Below are 17,444 nucleotides of genomic sequence, written 5' to 3'. Positions count from 1 at the left end.
GAGCTAGAGCACTAACAGAAAACATCCCTTGTGGCTACAAGAAAATGGCCGCCTCAGACAAAAGCGCCGGAAAACACCGGGAAAATGGCCACAGAGCTCCAAGAAAATGGCCGCGGCTACAGGAAAATGGCCGCGGTTCCCGCAGCGACCATTCCCTCTGTATGGTGGCAAACGAGGGAAACAAACGAGGGGAACAACCCCCTGCCAGGACCCACAGAGCCGGACCAGAATGGGGCCTGTTGCAGCCAACCCAGCACAAAGCTAAAGTCTGCACGTGCTCGATGGCCAGGCTGGGGAGACTACCAGGATCTATATTATCCAGCCTGGCTGTTGATTGTAAATCACAGGAAGAAAAAGCAAAACATTTTCAAAGACCACTGGTCCCCACAGGGAGCCAGGTCCTTCTAGACTAGGCAGAAAAAACTGAGCTGCTGGGAGCAGAGTGAGGGGTTATAGCCAGTAGGACCACCCCCTGGGCGGTACTGTGCTTGTTTTTTCTGTGTTCTGCCTAGTCCTCTCCTAAAGGTGATGATATAACTCCAAGGACAAGATTAAAGTGCTGTGTCCGTCAATGAACGAAAGAGAAAAATAGTGATTCTCATTTTAGCCAGAATTGTGCAGCTCTAGTCTACAGACCCACACAGCCAGGCTTATGATCGAGCATCTACCACCATAGCAAGCGGTTTGCTATGATGGGGGGGGGAGACAAAGAGTTGTTACAGCGCTGAAAGCTGAAAATTGGCCTTGGCAGGAAAGGGGTGAAAATGCCCGGTATTGAAGTGGTTTAAAAAAAAAAAAAAAGTAAAAAAACTATTGGTTGAACTAGATGGACTTTTTTGAACCAGTCTAACTACGTGACCTTTACAAATCACTTTAACACATAGCAAACTTTACCCATAAAGACTTTAGTTGCACATAATTAAAGCTATGTGCCTCAATGATCCATATTCAGAAACAAGACACTAGGCTACTGAGGCAAACACACTAGTGCTGTTAGCACACACAGACTCAACGCTGGTGCTCCTAGCATACACAGATACACACAAAGGCACTTGCGGCATGGATTGTCAGCCGTTTCCTCCAGACACCACCCAGTGGTAATTGATAAACTGCAAACAATGAGATTGCATATACACTTGCCAGACAGCATTTTTGTAATCACCGTGGCAGCCTGGCATTCTGGATTGCCCTGTCTTTTTTTTTTTTACATTACATATTATACACATACTTAAAACATTGTAAACTCTTGGTTCCTGTAAATTTACCAACCACACCAGGGATATGCTATTAGCGGACCTCCAGCTGTTGCAGAACTACAAGTCCCATGAGGCATAGCAAGACTGACAGCCACAAGCATGACACCCAGAGGCAGAGGCATGATGGGACTTGTAGTTTTGCAACAGCTGAAGGTCTGCTAATTGCATATCCCTGAACTACACCAAGTTATTTTCTGGCACCAGCAGACTCCACCTCTACTTGAACCCCTAACAAATTGTTTTTTGGGGTCCCTGACAATAAGAGGGGAAGTCTCCCTGAGGCTGGAAAGGCAACTTTTTGCCTGATGCATTTCAGTTTGAATAAATGGATATGCATCAAATGTCAACAGGCTATACAACCCATTGTTGTCGAGTGTGAATTAAAATGCATCATTTATTTCAAAGGAAAATGCATCCGAAAAAAATAAATAAAATAAAAAAAAAAACAGACCAGAACAGAAAGGTATTTTTTGAGACAAGAGTAGTGGCAATAGAAAACAAAAAACAAACACACACTCCCAAACCTAACATTAGCTACCTAATCCTGAGCCTACCTTTACTAATAAAAAAAACGAATGCCAATCACCCAGTCACCTTATATTATTGTACCCCTCACCCTGCAGCATAAGCGATCCCAGTGGTAAAAACTACTTATCCGCGCCCACACTGCAGATATTCAAAATCTAAAAAGCTGACCATTACAATTGTAACACGTCTATCCAGAGTAAGGACAAGGTTGTAAAATGCACTTACCTTATGCTCCATGCAAAATGGAGAAGCAAAAGGCTGCCCTTGACCTGCTTTGCTTGCAATGCAAATGCATTTCATTAATGACATTCAAGTAAATATACAGACAAGCAAAGTCCATCTACACAAGCCCTAAAGTTCTGCTATTAGTTCTAGAGCAACATGAGAAATGCTGGGGGTCATTATTGCAGCAACTAACATCAAAGCTATTGCTGCAACCACCCACACCAACCGGGGGGTTTATTATTCAGCCACTGTTGCCAAAGTTGGGGGTTACTATAGTGGCTACTGATGCCAATGGTGGGGGTTTATTACTGCAGCCATTGACACCAATGCTGGGGATTTCTATAGCAGTCACTGATGCAAACACTGGGGCTTACTATTTCGGCAATTGACACTAAAGCTTTAATGTAACCAGTAGTTCTAGCAGATGAAAAATAAGGGCAGCAAGTGGCTGGGGCTTTTATATCCACTCTTCCTTAGGAATGGACTGAAAACAGGACTGCCTTTCCCTGTCTGCACAGGAAGCAACAGCAAGATCAGTTGCAGGAAAAAGCAGTTGGAGAATCGCAGGACAATCCCCTACAACAGACATCACTAAATGGCGGACCATGGTCCAGCCCCAGTCACAGTTTCATCCAGCCCGGCCATAGTCCTGCCATTTAGGAGCCCGATTAGCTGCCCTCACTGCTGTCATCCTTATCGAGTTATCGGTGGCAGGACAGCTCTGCAAGGGTTGCAAGAAGCAGTACAGCTCCAGATGGACGGCTGTAGCTGCCAAGTTAACTAGCAGGTGATTGGTTGCTAGAAACCAATTACCAGGAAAAGTTGTGCAGCTCCCACCCTCCTTCTGGAGCTGTCCTGCCATCGATGACTCCCACCTGCCTCCCGGGGTCCATGCACAGCTGTCCTGCCACCGACGTTCCCCTCCTGCCTCCTGGGGCCCATGCGTAGCTATCCCACCACCGATGTCAGCCTTCTGCATTCCACCTCCTGCCATTCAGGTGGAGCTGTCCTGCCTGCGATGTCAGATATAGATGTGCCTCCCGCCTTGTGTAGGTAGGACATCAATAAGAGCTGTCACTACTGTGAAGGATGTGTGGGAAGCCGGGGATGATGTGAAGGGGGGCCGAGGCAGGAATCTGGAGGAGGGGGGAGCCGAGGACAGGAATGTATAACAGGAGGGGTGTCTGTGGACAAGAATGTAAAACAAAAAGGGGGTCTGGGGACAGGAATGTAAAGGGTGAGGAAAGGAATGTGAAGGGGGGGGGGGGGGACAGGAATGTGAATGAGGAGTGATACAAAGTGTGTGTTGGGGGGGGGGGGGGGGTGATGTGAAAGAGGGCTGAGAACAGTAATGTGAAGGAGGAGGGGGCTGATATAAAAGGGGCAGAGAACAGGAATGTGATGGGGAAGTGATATTAAATGGGGGAGTGATGTGAGGGGGTGAAGACACTGCTGTAAAAGGGGGTGATGTGAAGGGGGCTGTTATGTGCAGGGGAAGAAAGAAACAGAAAAGCACCTCTGAGTGCAATGTTTAATATGCAGTAGTATAAAATATCCAACACATATTCCAAGGTAAGGAATGGTGTGCTCATGGGAGATCAAATCTCCTGGGATCGTCTACAGCATCTATAGTGTGTCCTGGGTGAGCAGTAAATCCAGCTGTGGGAGCCACAATGAACCGGAGAGTGGTGCCGGCTGATCCTTGTGGATGGCTGGAGATAATCAGCTCAGGGAGCGACGCTTCTGGGCGTGAAGTCAACGGGGTGTAGAGGAACCACAACGTGTTTGAGAGCATGTGCGCTTCTTTCTCAAGTGTACAGGGAGAAGGAAGGGGTGAGAATTAAATGCTCTGCTCAAAGAAAAAAGTTAAATTGGCCGATTAACATGATTGGTTGTTCAGCGGATCAATAAACTGGTTGGAGTGTGCAGAAAAAAGAAAGAATGACATTTAACCACTTCAATACAGGGCATTTTCACCCCCTTCCTGCCCAGGCCAATTTTCAGCTTTCAGCGCTGTTACACTTTGAATGACAATTGCACGGTCATGCGACGTACCTAGATTAAATTTTGATCATTTATTTTCCCCACAAATAGAGCTTTCTTTTGGTGGTATTTGACCTCTGTGTTCTTTATTTTTTGCGCTATAAACAAAAAAAGACTGACAATTTTGAAAAAAAAAAACACAATATTTATTATTTTACACACACGGATCCATGTCCCTGCTCTGTGATGAGCAATTGTGGGTGCCTGGCAGACATCACGGGCGTCGGGTCCCCAGTGGTGCAGTGAGCACGTGCGCGCACCGCCGCGCGCTCTCCACAATGCCGGGAAGACAAAGACGTCATATGACATCCACCCGTAGGCAAGTGGTTAAACATAGCCAGATAATATTAATATAAAACTAATATTAATTAAAATAATGGAAATTCATGGATTATATTGTAAGAACTGGATAAAAAATGAATAATAGTAAATGGATCAGAATTACATTTTAAATATAAAATTAATTGGTATGGGTTAATGGTTAAAACAGCTAGTATGTTGATTGGGCAAGTGGCAATTAACATTGGAGAGTAGCTCACATACGAATACATAGGATTCAATTAAAGATCAATATACAAAAAGGTGGATGCAAATTATTACGTTGTATTAAAATTTTGTTATAAATGTTGTCTTAATTGATGTAAGGGTTAGTATGGAGAATTAATATGATAATAGGAGAAAACATTTTCAATATATTATGATATAAAAAGGTTACTAGACCATCATAATAGAAGGGATAATGAAGGATAGTAGTGAGAGAGAGTGTGTGTGTGTGTGCGCGCATATATATATGTATATATATATATATATATATATATATATATATATATATATATATATATATATATATATATATATATATATATATATATATATATATATATATATATATATATATATATATATATATATATATATATATATATATATATATGTATGACGGATGGTGAATCCAACATATAATAGCTTGCAGGGGCATGCGAGACAATATAGAACGTAATCAGTAGAGCAGCTGTAAAAGTTGTCAAGGTGGTAAATCTTTTCCTTTTGCGCAAAACTTTTTTTGTCCATGTCTCACAAAATTGCAGGCCTTGCATAGGGCCTGTTGCATCTATATACATCCCTTTAAGAGGAATTAGGCATAAGGGATTGTCTTTTTAACCGAAAAGATTTTTATTGAACAAAGAAAGTACAAAACATATCCGAGACGTCAAACAAAAGTTTGAGCGACATTACAGCTCATATAAATAACGCAAAAGTAGAATTACCACTCATGTCGTAGAGAAAGTACAAAGAAACAGAACTTCAAAAGAAAATACAAATATATGTGTGAGGAATCAAGAAAGTAGGACTTTAAGCTGGTGGATTCCCCTAGTTCTACATTATCCTGTTAGCAGCTGACAAAACAATAAGGACAATAAAGAAGAGGGGGGTGGAGGCATTGTCTGTTTTAATGCACTTTAAATTTACTGGGTGTTATTTTGTTTTTTAGTGTTGCAGTCCTCCTTGTTTTAGGATGTTCCAATGTTTATTAAGGACACATTCCATCTTCTTATATTGGCCATGATACCTAGTGATGAACCGAGCAGCTGCATTTTCTGAGGGTTTATCGCTTTTCGTTTTTTCACCTGGAAGGAGAGTAATGTAGGCCTGGTCTACTATCTTTTCTGGATATCCTTTTTCTAGGAATTTTTGTTTAAGATGTGTGCTCTGCGAAATGTAGTTACAGTGTCTAGTACAATTCTGCCTTAATCTACAGAACTGCCCTTTAGGTGTATTTTTAACACATTGGGGGTGGTGACAGCTGGCAAAATGAAGATACGAGTTTCTGGCAGTGGGTTTCGTATAATTATGGGCAAAAATGTGATTATGTTCATGGTTGAGTTTGAGGTCCAGAAAGGATAAGCTGTCCTTATTCCAAACAGCTGTAAAGGAAAGCCTGAGGTCACTGGCATTACAGTGGGCGACAAAATCATCAACCAGGGACGGGGGGCCGTCCCAGATGATGACAATGTCATTGATGTATCTGCCATAGAATATCAAATGTTTGGCGAAGGGGTTGTTTTTCCATATGAGCCGATTTTCGCAAAAGCCCATGGTCAGGTTGGCATATGATGGGGCAAAATTGGCACCCATCGCTGTGCCATGGGTTTGCAGGTAAAAATCGCCCTCGAAGTGGAAATAATTGCGCGTTAAGCAAAAAGACGTGGTGTCCAAGATGAAGGTTGCCTGTTTAGACCTCCTTGAATTTTAATTCAATACCCCTGCCCTACAATATTCTTAACTTAAAAATGCAACAGATTGGGGTTAAGTGCATACAAAGTGTTTCAAGGCAAGCTTGGGCCACATGTTCTCAGGCAACAGGCCATGGCAGGTTATAATTCTTTCATAGCGTTAGGGAGCTGCTTACTTATGTTTATCATAAGAGACCAATGTATGGCCTACTGTGTTAAGGGCCAGTTCACACCACATGCAGTCCAGTGCATTTCTTTTCTGCATGGAAAGTAGGTTATATGGTTTTCAATGTCATAGTTCACACTAGTGCTTGCAGTACCAGATCCAGAAAAAAAAAAGAACATGCTGCATTTTTTCTGCACTGGAACGCTGTAAAACGCATGAAAAATGCACCTGAACACACCCAAATGCACCCTGCAACAAACTTGTCCTTATTTAAGGTTAAGAAAAAAAAGAGGGGGTGGGGGGGTGGAAGCACTGGACTGCATCAAAAAAAGGACTGGAACGCATCAAAAACGAGCATTGCAGAAAAGCACCTGGAACGCAACCGCACTGCGTTTCTATTGTGTGCACTGGCCCTAAAGGTTGACAAACTGCAGCTCGTACGATCTATTTTATTTTTAAAAGCACAAAATTTGTAAATTCGTGAGGTCTGCTCTACTTCTAAGGCCCCTTTCAGAAGGGCGGACTCTGTCCCAATCAGCAGGGGATCCATAGCAGGGGATCCACTCCACCCATGGTGAAAGGAAGGAAAATAGAGTCATCTACTGGCTGCTCAAGGACAACTTTTTTTTTTTTTTTTTAGAGAGACAATTTGCAATTACATAAACAACACACTCCTCCTAGGTTATAGACAATAGGACTGGGGTCAGTAGTACTATCTGATTTCTGTTGTCCTGATACAGAAGGGTGAGTGTTGTCATCCTAGCACAAGTGTGTTACTGACAGATTCACCAGGTAAAAAATGTCAAAGAAGCTCAAAAAGAGAAAACAAATGTACAGCCACATCTAAGCTCAGGTAAGCTGCATACAGTGCCTTGAAAAAGTATTCATACCCCTTACGATTTTCCACATTTTGTCATGTTAGAACCAAAACATAAATGTATTTTATTGGGATTTTATGTGATAGACCAACACAAAGTGGCACATAATTGTGAAGTGGAAGAAAAATGATTTTCAAAATTTAAAAAAAAAAAAAAAAAAAAAATCTAAAAAGTATGACGTGCATTTGTATTCAGCCCCCCCGAATCAATACTTTGTAGAACCACCTTTTGCTGCAATTACAGATGCAAGTCTTTTTGGGTATGTCTCTACCATCTTTGCACATCTAGAGACATTTTTGCCCATTCTTTGCAAAATAGCTCAAGCTGTCAGATTGGATGGACAGCAAGTTTCAAGTCTTTCCACAGATTCTCAATTGGATTGAGGTCTGGACTTTGACTGGGCCATTCAAACACATGAATATGCTTTAATCTAAACCAGTGGTCTCCAAACTGTGGCCCTTTGCTTGCATTTATCTGGCCCTTGGGGCACTATTCCATCAACTGACACCATCAATGGGACACTATGCTTCCAAATGATACAAACAATAGGGCCTTATTCCTCCCATTGAAACCATGGTTGGACACAAATGCTGGGGCAAAAATTTACTTCCACTGGTCACAGGCCAGCCCCCCTAAAGCCTGAAGGACAGTAAACTGGCCCTTTGCTTAGAAAGTTTGGAGACCCCTGAACTAAATCATTCCATTATAGCTCTGGCTGCATCTTTAGGGTTGTTGTCCTGCTGGAAGGTAAATCTCCGCCCCAGTCTCAAATCTTTTGCAGACTCACAGGTTTCCTTCTAAGATTGCCCTGTATTTGGCTCCATCCATCTTCCCATAAACTGATCAGCTTCCCTGTACCCACAACATGATGCTGCAACCACCATGTTTCACAGTGGGGATGGTGTGTTCAGAGTGATGTGCAGTGTTAGTTTTCCACCACACACAGCATTTTGCTTTTAGGCCAAAAAGTTCAATTTTGGTCCTATCTGACCAGAGCACCTTCTTCCATGTTTGCTGTGTCTCCCACGTGGCTTCTCGCAAACTGCAAAAAGAACTTCTTATGGCTTTCTTTTTGCCACTCTTTCATAAAGGCCAGATATGTGGAGTGCACGACTAATAGTTGTCCTGTGGACAGATTCTCCCACCTGAGCTGTGGATCTCTGCAGCCCCTCTAGAGTTACCGTGGGCCTCTTGGCTGCTTCTCTGAATAATTCCCTCCTTGTCTAGCCTGTCAGTTTAGATGGACGGCCATGACTTGGTAGGTTTGCAGTTGTGCTATATTCTTTACATTTTCAGATGATGGATTGAACAGTGCTCCATGAGATGTTCAACGCTTGGGATATTTTTTTAACCTAACCCTGCTTTAAACTTCTCCACAACTTTATCCCTGACTTGTCTAGTGTGTTTCTTGGCCTTCACGATGCTGTTTGTTCATTAAAGTTCTCTAACAAACCTCTGAGGGCTTCACAGAACAGTTGTATTTATACTGGAATTAAATTACACACAGGTGGACCTGATTTGCTAATTAGGTGACTTCTGAAGGCAATTGGGTCCACTAGATTTTAGTTAGGGTTATCAGAGTAAAAGGGGGTTGAATACAAATGCACGCCACACTTTTCACATATTTATTTGTAAAAAAAGTTGGAAAACCATTTATCAATTTCCTTCCACTTCACAATTATGTGCCACTTTCAAGGGGTACAAATACTTTTTCAGGGCGTACAAGCTGCTCTAGCAATCATATTACACTGAGATTATCATTGGGGCCCACTGACACCAGTTTCCTACAGGTTAAATAGAAGTATGGCCAAAGCTTTTTTGACCATGCTTCTCTTCTGGTTCACAGGAGTGTACTTTTGCTCTCGTGCGACTCCCTGTCAGTGTCAGCTGACATCACAGAACTGCTCCAGACTCTGGAAGGATCCTGACCATACTCCCACCCCCTCACGCAGAATGAAAAGCAATGACTGAAATAGCTCTTGGATCTGAGCGGACTGAGAACTGAGCGATCATTTGATCGCTCAGTTCTCAGGCTCAGAGCCAACGGTGACAGCTGTATCAGACTGATGCTGCAGCATGCAGGTGAGTAGCTCAGTTTTTTAAACCCCAAACTTCACCTTTAACGCATGTTTCGTTAAATTTAAACTTTCTATTCACAAGATATATAAAACACACGTTAAAGAGGAGTTCCACCCAGGGGGTCGGGTAAAAAAAAAAAAGAAAATTAAAAGTCAGCAGCTACAAATACTGCAGCTGCTGACTTTTAATCGGACACTTACCTGCCCCTGGGTCCAACGATGCGGGCGATCAAAGCCCCGCTCGTCTTCCCCTCCGTTCAGCGGCGCCAGCATTGCAACTGTGGGCGCCGGGCTCCCAGATGATTGACAGCGGCGAGGGAGCAGAGCGGAGCCCTTCCTGTGCCGAGGGGGAAGTGATGTCACCAGCCCAGGCACTGGAAGGGGCAGACTACGAGGGACCCCCTAGCAACAGGCATTTAGAGGTAAGTTAAAAAAAAAATATCCAAATTTTTTTGTTTTTTTTTAGGATTTTTCAAGTATTTTTGTTTTTTTGGGTGGAACCCCACTTTAAGTGAAAAACATGCACATATGAATTTGAAAATCACAGAAACTGTGTGCGGTCTGAACCACAATAGCATGGACAAGGCCTTTCTGGCAATATGAGCAGCTAATTGAAGCAAGAAGCATGTGTGGGAGGGGCCTGAATACAGTAGGTGTGAGAAGAAAGACTGTTCATAAGATTCACTGGAGTTAAAAGTAGAAAAAAAAACTGCAGTGCAAAGAGAAAGTGAAAGAACAGTGCAAAACCTCTTAGGAAAAAAACAGCACTTTACTCAGTACACATAGATGCATGTAGGTTTCTTTGTACAGCCATCACAGCTGGAGTCTGTAATTTCTGTACAATAATGGACCATCTGTGCTCATGAAGGCAGCTGACAGGACAAGGGTGGATGAAAGCAGTTTGCACTTTACTATCATATCTCAGTGTTTCTCAAATGTTCTCCAGTCAAGGCATCCCATTGTATTATACTTAAAAACAGACTAAGGCCTCATACACACGGACGTTTTAAAAAACAGGCTGTAAAGCTAGTAACAACGCCTGGAAAAAAAGCAGTGTTAGCGCGGTTTTTTTTTTAGCGTTTTGATTTGTCGTCAATGCGCGTTTGACGTCGTTTGTAAGCGTTAACGCTAAGGCGCGTTTTTAAAAAAAAAACATCCCTCTGCTATTTTTCACTCCCAAATTACCCACAAACATTTTTACAGCTTAAAAACGCCGGTATATCGCTAATGCGTGTTTTTGAGCTTTTTACGCCGTCGGCTTCAAAACAGCTCTAGCGCCTCAGAACGCGCTGGTCGTTTTTTTTTTTTTGGAGCTTAAAAATGCCATGGTGTGTATGAGCCCATTGAATAATATGGAGTGGCGTTCTTAAGCAGCAAAAAAAGCTCAAAAAAGCCGCTGTTAAAACGTCAGTGTGTATGAGGACTAATAGTTTTTCATATTGCAGCAGCATCCACACACATGGGACACCCAACATTAGAGGCGATTTATTCTTACAAAGCACACTGGCACGGATTAGTATTCCAGCATTTCTTCCCCCTCATGCAGCCAAGATGGCCCCAGTGTTTACGGTCGTCAAACAAGGATGCTGTGCAGATGCCCGGCATCCTCATTATGAACAGATGACATCAGCTGTGGTTAGGACGCTGGCAGCTGGCCCGCACAAGAATGGTTGTTACCCATGTCTTCCTGTCCGGGAGATTGTACAGGAATCACAGAAAGCCCAATGGGGTCAGACAAAAAGTGTAGCTGCTGACTTTTAATAATCAGACACTTACCTGTCCCACGGGCCAGCGATGCAGGCACACGAAGCCCCTCTCCTCTCAGCGACGCCCGCATTCTAACTGTGGGCGCCCAGCTGTGGCTTCACAGCCGAGTGCGCACTGCAAATTGCCGGGCAATCTTCTGGGACCCGTGACATGTCCCAGAAGAGGAGGGAGGGGGAAGAGGTGATCTTCCTTCCGGAGGAAGTGGGAGCTGGGTGCCTCTAAAAAAAAAAAAAAAAAGGGTACCCACTCCCCCCACTCCAAAAAAAAAATGACATGCCAGATGTGGCATGTCAGGGGGTCACCAACACTTAAAGCGGAAGTTCCATTTATGGGTGAAACTCCGCTTTAAGGTTTTTTTTTTTTGTTTTCAAATCAATGGGATTATAACGTTTGATGTTAGAGCATTTTTACAGCTGAAAAACTCCTCTCAGAACCCACTTTCAGGGGTTTTTTTTACAGCCAAAAACTGTTGAGAACAGCCTATGTGTTCATGGACACATAGGATAACATACTGGAGAGTTTATCCATTGTAGAAAATAAAAAAGTCTGAAGCCAAAAACAGCAGCTGTAAAAATGTCCAGATACGTCCAGTGTGCATGAGGCCTTATAAATACTTCAAAAGCTTTTGGCAAACCCTGGGGTTTCTTGAAGCAATCGTCATCTCCATTTTAGACCCCATGCATTAAAGCGGAACTATACTTTCAGTTGAGCGATGCAGCTTCCTGCCAGCCAACATCTTTGAGCGGCTGGCTTACAGGTATCGATCACCAGGCACTGTCATTGGCCGAGTCAATATGAGGTCACTCCAGCGCATCTGCGGGAATTCAGTCAGCTGCGGCAGTGACACATTTCTACAGTGAGCTGCATATATGCAGCTCACTGTACAGGGGCAGACAGGCAGGTCAGTAAACTTAATGCAGAAGAGACAAAGCATATCTCTCCTGCATTATAAATCCTATCCTATAAGCAAAGATACCCCTTTTGAGTAGAGGCAGCTTTAAGCCAGGTTCACATGTGTGTACCGATCAGAACAGCCAGCCACGTACAGCTGTCATGCATTTCATCACGTCATTTATCGTGACTGCAGGCAGCAGACTGCATGCTGCATCTGTAGCTCCCAGGCGCTCATAAAGCCTCCTTTTTATGCTGTACAAGCAAAACCAGGTCTTTAGGTTGCCAAACGTCAGCCCAAGAACAAGCTAAAATCCAAAGTTTTGGTTTTCAGTTGACACCAACATATAGGTTGAGTGACAGTGGAACAAGGTGCATTTACTAATTCAGCTCCGGAAGGTTCACTCCCCCTTCCTGACCAGGCCATTTTTTGCGATACAGCACTGCGTTGCTTTAACTAACAATTGCGCGGTCGTGCGACGCTGTACCCAAATAAAATTGATGTTCTTTTTCCCACAAATAGAGCTTTTTTTGTTGGTATTTGATTACCTCTGTGGTTTTTATTTTTTGCACTATAAACAAAAAAAGAGTAACATTTTTTTTTTTTTTTAAACTATTATTTTTTAGTTTTTGCTATAATAAATATCCCCCCGCAAAAAAAAAAAAAAAAAAAAAAAAATGTAAAAAAAAAAATACATTTCTTCATCGGTTTTGGCCAATATGCATTCTTATACATATTTTTGGTTAAAAAAATAAATAAATCACAAGTGTATATTGATTGGTTTGCGCAAAAGTTATAGCGTCTACAAAATAGGGGATAGATTTATGGGATTTTTTATTTTTTAAATTTTTTTACTAGTAATGGGGGCGATCTGCGATTTTTAGCGGGACTGCGACATTGCGGCAGACAGATCGGACACTTGACACATTTTTGGGACCATTGACATTTATACAGCGATCAGTGCTATAAAAATGCACTGATTACTGAGTAAATGTCACTGGCACGGAAGGAGTTAACACTAGGGGGTGAGCAAGGGGTTAAATGTGCTCCCTGGAAGGTGTTTCTAACTGTGGGGGGATGGGACTGACTGGAAGGAGGAGAGAGATAGTTGTTACTAATCACTAGAGACAGCAGATCTGTCTCTCCTCCCCTGTCAGACTGGGGATCTGTCTGTTTACATGGACAGATCCTCATTCTGGCTCTTTGTGGAGCAATCGCGGGTGTCTGGTGTTCTGTCAATATGTGCCCGCTAGAGCTGCATGATTCTGGCTAAAATGAGGATCACGATTTTTTTTTGCTTAGAAGATAGATCACGATTCTCTCACGATTCTCACGGCGTAACATCTTTCACATTAAAAAAAAAAAAAAAAAAAAATTGGGCTAACTTTACGGCTTCGTTTTTTTTTTTTTTTTATTCATTGAAGTGTATTTTTTTCCTAAAAAATTGCATTTGAAAGACCGCTGGGCAAATACAGTGTGACATAAAATATTGCAGCAATTGCCATTTTATTCCCTAGGGTCTCTGCTAAACTATATATAATGTTTGGGGGTTCCAAGTAATTTTCTAGAAAAAAATATTGATTTTAACTTATGAAAGAAGTGTCAGAGAAAGCTTTAGACTTTAAGTGGTTAAACTTCCTGCATTTACACAAAAACTTGGCAGATTGCCCAGATTATTTTACACAGAAGTTCTATCCCTTTGATCTAAGAAGGAAGCTTAGTTACAATGTTTCAAGTTAAAGACTTGGCAAAATGCCCAGATGCTTTCTTTTGACAGCTGAGTGAACATATAGTAGTCTCTCCACTTGTTTATATGAAAGAATCGGCAACCTCTGCAGGAGAGATCTCAGGGGAGGTGAATCGAGATTAATTGTGCAGCTCTAGTGCCCACCGTTGAAAAGTGCCTGGGCATGAGTTGCCGATCAGCTGAGCGACGTCCCATAGCGCATATCGTAGGGGCCTTATTTGACGGGAGATACCATAATTTAATGCTTTGCAAACAGCAGAGGGACACCGTATTTCTCATATTGTGCCTCGCTGTTACTGAGAGGCAGAATGTGACATCTACGGCGTCTCTCCGCTCTTTGCATAGCTTTCAAGCGTGGCCGTGAAATGGTATCGGCCATCAAAAAAAAAACACCCTCTTGTGATGTATGCATGTGCTATGGTGACGTCACTCCAGCTGATCTGCAACTCAGCTGGAGTGGCCTTCTGTTCTGCGCGGGCACTTTTCGACGAAGGGCACAAATCGGTAGAACACCGGTGGACATCGGTGGCATGTCCCCTACAGCTCTTAAACCGGTCGCCCTACAATGACGGCGATTTGCCCAGGACAGCCAACCTGCCGCAGTACAACTGCAGGGGTTGTAAAGCTTCAGCTTTTTTTTTTTTTTATAAAAACACGTCATAATTACCTCCTCTGTGCAGTTGGTTTTGCACAAAGTGGCCCGAACCTCCTCTTCTGGGGTCCCTCAGCGGTGCTCCTGGCTCCTCCTCCTGTGTCCTGCTGCCACTGTAGCGTTACATATGGCGACCCATCACATCTTGTTACCCGCTGGAGTGCGCATGTGTGACGCCGCCATATGCATTCCAACACTTTTATGATGGTTGTAAGACAACACTTTGCAACAGGGCTGCTCGCCACGCTTCGCTCTGCATAATTATAATCTAACTATGTCCACTTGGATGGTGGGGCTTGAACCTGGACTTAGGGGTGGAGCCACATAACTGCGCAAGCGCAGTTAAACGTCAGTTCCGTGGTGGCTTACAACCGTTGTAAAAGTGTTGGAACGCATATGGCGGCGTTGCGCATGCGCACTCCAGCGTAGCGAAATGTGATGGGTCGCCATATGTGACGCTACACCACCTCCAATGACACAGACAGCAATACTCGGCTCCGCCCCCAGGCTCCCACGTCATTGGATTTGATTGACAGCAGCAGGAGCCAATGGCTGTGCTGCTATCAATCTATCCAATCAGGACCCAAGACACTGGGTGGAGCGGCTGTGGTTAAACTTCCTGCATTTACACAAAAACTTGGCAGACTGCCCTGATTATTTTACACAGAAGTTCTATCCCTTTGATCTAAGAAGGAAGCTTAGTTACAATGTTTCAAGTTAAAGACTTGGCAAAATGCCCAGATGCTTTCTTTTGACAGCTGAGTGAATGGGTCGCCATAGTGATGGGTCGCCATATGTGACGCTACACCACCTCCAATGACACAGACAGCAATACTCGGCTCCGCCCCCAGGCTACCACGTCATTGGATTTGATTGACAGCAGCAGGAGCCAATGGCTGTGCTGCTATCAATCTATCCAATTAGGACCCAAGACACTGGGTGGAGAGGCTGTGCCTGTCCCCGGAATGATCAGGCTCAGGTAAGTAAAAGGGGGGGCTGATGCACAACAAGAGGTTTTTCACCTCAAGGCATAGAATGCATTAAGGTGAAAAAAAAAAAAACGCATGGGTTTACAACACCTTTAAAACGCACATTGTGATGTTTGCTGGCGTATTTTAGAGCAGCGTTCCAAAATAATTTACGCCTGTAAAAGCCCCTTTCACACTGGGGCGGTTTGCAGGTGATATTGCGCTAAAAATAGTGCCTGCAAACCAACCTGAAAGTGCCGCTGCTTTGTCTCCAATGTGAAAGCTCCAAGGGCTTTCACACTGGAGCGGTGTGCTGGCAGGACGGGAGAAAAAGTCCTGCTAGCAGCATCTTCGGAGCGGTGAAGGAGCGGAGTGTATACACTGATCCTGCCCATTGAAATCAATGGGGCACCGCAGCAATACCGCCAGCAGAGCGCCTCTGCAGAGGCGCATTGCGGTGGTTTTTAACCCCTTCTCGGCCGCCGCTAAAAGGACGGTAAAGTGCCGCTAGAAATAGCGCCGCTTTACCGTCGACGCTCCTTCCGCCCCAGTGTGAAAAGGGGCCTAAACGCGGGAGTATGTGCGCAATTTCTAAAGGCTAGAGTAAGTTAACATTCTAGGGAGTAGAATGGGTTTCCGCTGATGTGAACATACATACGTACGATTGTAAACGTGCATAAATGCTAGGGGCATTTTTTTCTAGCAAGAAAAAAATAAATAAAAATTGAGTATATTTGTATACATCCAGGTGGATGAGGCCTTAGACTGTAAGCTCCTGTGAGCAGGGCCCCCTTGTAGTATATACAGTGCATGGCTGTGATATAAGAAGGATAATGATGAATGTTTCCTCCCACAGCCCTCATGTGAGGACATTTAAACGTCCGTCCAATCGGCATCGGCGAGGTCATCCCACAAGAAGCGGGCGGCTGACTATTGGTGTACATCGAGGAGGGGAAGTTGGTGAACACGTTGTGTGGCCGGTGTAGGAGGAGGAGGACTCCCGCAGTGCTCAGTCATGGAGCCGCACTTCCTACCTCACAGCCCCCATAGTGTAGGGAAAGGTGGGGGGAGGGAGCCTCGGGGCCAAAGCGCTAAATTTAAAAGAAATGTGTGTGGGCCCCGGAGAGGAAGGAGAAGTGCTCGCCGGTCACCCGGGAGGAAGGAGGAGGAGAGGGGAAGTCCCCGAACCGTCCGCCGCGGTCACACCGCTCTCCTTCCTCCTCACAAATGGCTGCCGGCTTTGGCGGGAGCGCGGAGATGAGGCGGCGAGCACTGGGGCCCCTCACACGCTCCCCTCCTCCTCCTCCCTCCGGTCCTCCTTTGTTGTCTGTCGGGGTTTGGGTTTTTTTTTTTTTCTCCTCTTACCATTTCCGTACTTTTTCGATGGCGGCCATCACCCGTTTGATGTCATCTTTAGCCCGGCTCCGTGTCTCGGCTCGCACCGAGCGGCCCGACATGGCTGCAGTGGTTTATGAGGGAGGAGGAGGGGGGGAAGAGGACGGAGAGTATCCGCCGGTTACTTGTCTCTCTTTCTTCTCTGCCTCTCCGCACACATACGGCCGAGCACAGCCAACGCCGCGCATGCGTAGTGCGCCGCCTGCTGCTGCTAGTGCTCGAGTGCTGCGGGGGGATGGGGGAAGCCGAGCTCTGCACACCCACCATTCCATTCATTACAGCTCTGAGTACAGAGGAGACACTCCACAGTCTGACCTGTGGGCTACATGGATACCCTGACCCTATATAAGATCCACATTTCATGAAGTAAATGTTCCCTACATGACAGGGACTGAGCTCCAACAATGGTGGTCACAGCTGGTGATGTCATTGTATTATGGAGGAGCTGCATGTGTCATGGGGGACAGTTTGGGTTCATTGAGGGGGCCACATGAACATTTGGGGCCCTTCCACACTCAACCCAGAGCATTTTTTTTTTTTGTCGCATACATGTAAGAATCAATAAAATTACTTAACCCCCCCCCCCCCCCGAACATTATATATTTTCTGAAAGCA

The 17,444-nt window shown here is 44.4% G+C and overlaps 1 protein-coding gene across 2 annotated transcripts in view; it reads right to left on the bottom strand.

Moving 5' to 3' along the window:
- BCL7A (BAF chromatin remodeling complex subunit BCL7A) overlaps window positions 1-17,067 on the bottom strand; it is a 55,266-nt gene extending 38,199 nt beyond the window's left edge. Inside the window, exon 1 of one of the 2 annotated variants that reach the window (XM_073626836.1) lies at window positions 16,800-17,067. In XM_073626836.1, the coding sequence (XP_073482937.1) occupies window positions 16,800-16,891 (92 nt within the window). In that variant the 5' untranslated portion in view covers window positions 16,892-17,067. The remainder of the gene's footprint in view (window positions 1-16,799) is intronic. The other variant, XM_073626826.1, reaches the window with a different exon arrangement.
- Between the last annotated feature and the right edge of the window lie 377 nt (window positions 17,068-17,444).

The sequence above is a fragment of the Aquarana catesbeiana genome, linkage group LG01 (genome assembly GCF_042186555.1).
Source record: "Aquarana catesbeiana isolate 2022-GZ linkage group LG01, ASM4218655v1, whole genome shotgun sequence".
Lineage (NCBI taxonomy): Eukaryota > Metazoa > Chordata > Amphibia > Anura > Ranidae > Aquarana > Aquarana catesbeiana.
This window is presented reverse-complemented; position numbering and strand designations above follow the sequence as displayed.